The sequence below is a fragment of the Nothoprocta perdicaria genome, unplaced genomic scaffold (assembly GCF_003342845.1).
Source record: "Nothoprocta perdicaria isolate Ctin4 unplaced genomic scaffold, notPer1 scaffold_14, whole genome shotgun sequence".
Taxonomy (NCBI): Eukaryota; Metazoa; Chordata; class Aves; order Tinamiformes; family Tinamidae; genus Nothoprocta; species Nothoprocta perdicaria.
Genome location: NW_020454538.1, coordinates 4,904,838 through 4,907,275, shown reverse-complemented (window position 1 = coordinate 4,907,275; position 2,438 = coordinate 4,904,838). Strand labels below are relative to the sequence as shown.

Here is a 2,438-nt window from a genome sequence, read left to right as displayed (position 1 = left end):
AAATAAAATTAGGCAAGCTACAGTTTGAGAATCAACTGGAGGGAATGTGTTTACACTTTGATGTAATCAAAGGTGGGGATGGAGAGAAGTTACTTGGAGGGATGTTACAGGTGGGGAGCTTGACAGATGGGGGATATCCCGGCCTTTGCTTTGGAAATGCCGTGGCCCGGTTGCGGGTCGCCCTTGTTGGTGACCGACGGCTGCCCCGACCCTCGCGGACGGCGGGTTCGGAGGGGCCGGCGGCGCCCGGTGTCCCCGGCAGCGCGACACGGTGGCCCCGTCGCGGGCGGCCCCTCGGAGGGTGCGGGTGGCGGCCCGGTGCRGGACGCAGAAGCCACGTCGGGGGTTGCCCGTCCCGTGCCGGGGGGGCCGCGACGGGTTATACATCCCCGTCGAGCAGGCTGAAGTATTTGGCGGGGCTGGGCAGGCAGAGGTACGGGAGGGCGCTGCCCGGGCAGAGCAGGGGGAAGGACACGGGCAGCAAGCAGCGCCCGAGAAAGGGGCTGTCCTTGTAAAGGGCAGGCAAGGGGACAGCGGCGGGAGGCAGCGGCTCCGCGGGGGTCTCCGTCGGGGTCGGGCCCTCGGGCTCCGCGGACATCTGTCTCTTGAGCTTGTTGCGGCGGTTCTGGAACCAGATCTTCACCTGCGTCTCGGTGAGGTGCAGCGAGGCGGCGAGGCCGGCGCGCTCAGCGCTGCTCAGGTAGCGCTTCACGTCGAAGGTGGACTCGAGCTGGAAGACCTGGCTCTTGGAGAAGATGGTGCGCGTCTTCTTCTTGCTGCCCGCCGCCTTGCCGCTGTCCTTGCCGCAGCCCGCGGCTCCCGCCGCCTCCTCCGCGCCGCAGCGCAGCCCTCCGCGCGGCGGCGAGACTGCCCCGCCGCTGCCTCCGGCGCCCGGCCCGGCTGCCGGCCCGGCCTCGCCGCCTGCAAGGGCAGAGCACGAAGAGCATCAGATCAGCCGCGGCCCCGCACCGCGCACCGGCCGCCCCGCGGCGTCCCGCGGAGCGCAAAGCGGCAGCGCATCCCCCCCGCCTTCCGCCAGGAGCGGCGCCTATGGAGGGGAAGGGTAAGGATCCGGGAGGGGTCTAGGGATCTCTCGGGTAGCCCTAAGCCGGGGAAATTCAGAGGTCCAGGACATGGGACAGAGACCCAAAGAGGCGGAGGGAAAGAAGGGGGAGGGGGCGGGTAAAACACCCTGCACAAGACCCTGAGAGCAGGTCGGGGGGTGCCGGTGGTGCCTCTTCCCATCCAGCCACAGTCACGAAAGGGAAAACCTCGGATCCTCTTCCTGCCTCTGTTGACTAGAGGAGGAATGGGCACCGGGATAGCACGGTGTGTGTGCGGGCACRAGCGCGTGCGCGGGTGTGTGTGGGTGCGCGCGTCCCCAGGGCGGCCCGGCCGCGGCTCGGCCATGGGACGGGGGGCAGGGGAGGAGGAGCAGAGTCCGACCCCCCGCCCGAACGCCGGGGCCCGGCAGCGGGACGAGGCGGGGACCGGCCCGCGCCCCGCCGTGCGATGCAGTCTCCCGCAGGGTTCACTCTCAGTACCCGAGTTGCCAGAGTCTTTACTGGGGTCGTGCTCCGCGGGGCCCTCTTCCTCCTCCTCTTCCTCCTCCTCCTCCTGCCCCGGCAGCGGGCGGCGGGGCCCGAGCTGCAGGATGCTGGCGATGCTGAAGGCCGGCGGCGGGGCCGGCGCCCCCGGCGGGGTTTCGCGGCCGCCCCCGAGCTGCACCATGGAGCGCTGAGCAGAGCCGAACCGAACTGCACAGAACCGAGCCGAGCCGCACCGAGCGGGACTGGGCGCGCCTGGAGGGCTGTAAGCGGCAACCCGGAGGAGGGATGGAGGGAAGGGAGGAGGAATGGGGAGGGAGAGGGAGGGGAATGGGAAGGGGGGGGACAAAGGGAGGGTCGGGGCTGCAGAGGGAGGGGATAGAGCTAGAGCCAAAGAGATGGAGGACTGGCGAAGSGGGGAAAGTGCAGGGAGGGAGCACTGGGAGGGAAAGAGAAGAAGAGGAGCAGGAGGGGAAGGAATTGGGAGCGCTGCTAAGGTGTCCTGAGGATGGGGAGGTGCCCCTGCTGCCAGGGGAAGGGAGTACGGGAAAGGGTGGAGAGGAGGTAGGACCACGGGACTGGAATTTCTTGGGACCGGGTGAAGGGGGAAGATAAGGATGAAGAGGGAAGCCTGGGAACAAGAACGGTGGGGATGGGGTCCGGGATAGAGAGAGAAGCGCCCTGGGAGAAGAGTCGGGGGGAGGAAAATGGAGAGGASATACAATGCAGAGGATTCCGATGTGGCAGACGGGGGATGGCAACCAGCGGGGACAGTGATCGAGGGAGGGCTGAGGAAAGCAGACAAGAAAGGACGATGCAGAACAGAGTGGATGAGAAGTCAGGAGAGAGTAAAGGGGAACCAGGAAGCAGGAGAGAGGCGGGACATGTAGA

The 2,438-nt window shown here is 67.4% G+C and overlaps 1 protein-coding gene across 1 annotated transcript; it reads right to left on the bottom strand.

Moving 5' to 3' along the window:
• Positions 1–379: 379 nt before the first annotated feature.
• HMX1 (H6 family homeobox 1) lies at positions 380–1,410 on the bottom strand. The gene is made up of 2 exons (XM_026034061.1): positions 1,272–1,410; positions 380–921 (listed from the first exon to the last, which is right to left on the bottom strand). Exons 1-2 carry the CDS (start codon positions 1,408–1,410, stop codon positions 380–382), a joined length of 681 nt encoding a protein of 226 aa, XP_025889846.1.
• Positions 1,411–2,438: the final 1,028 nt, after the last annotated feature.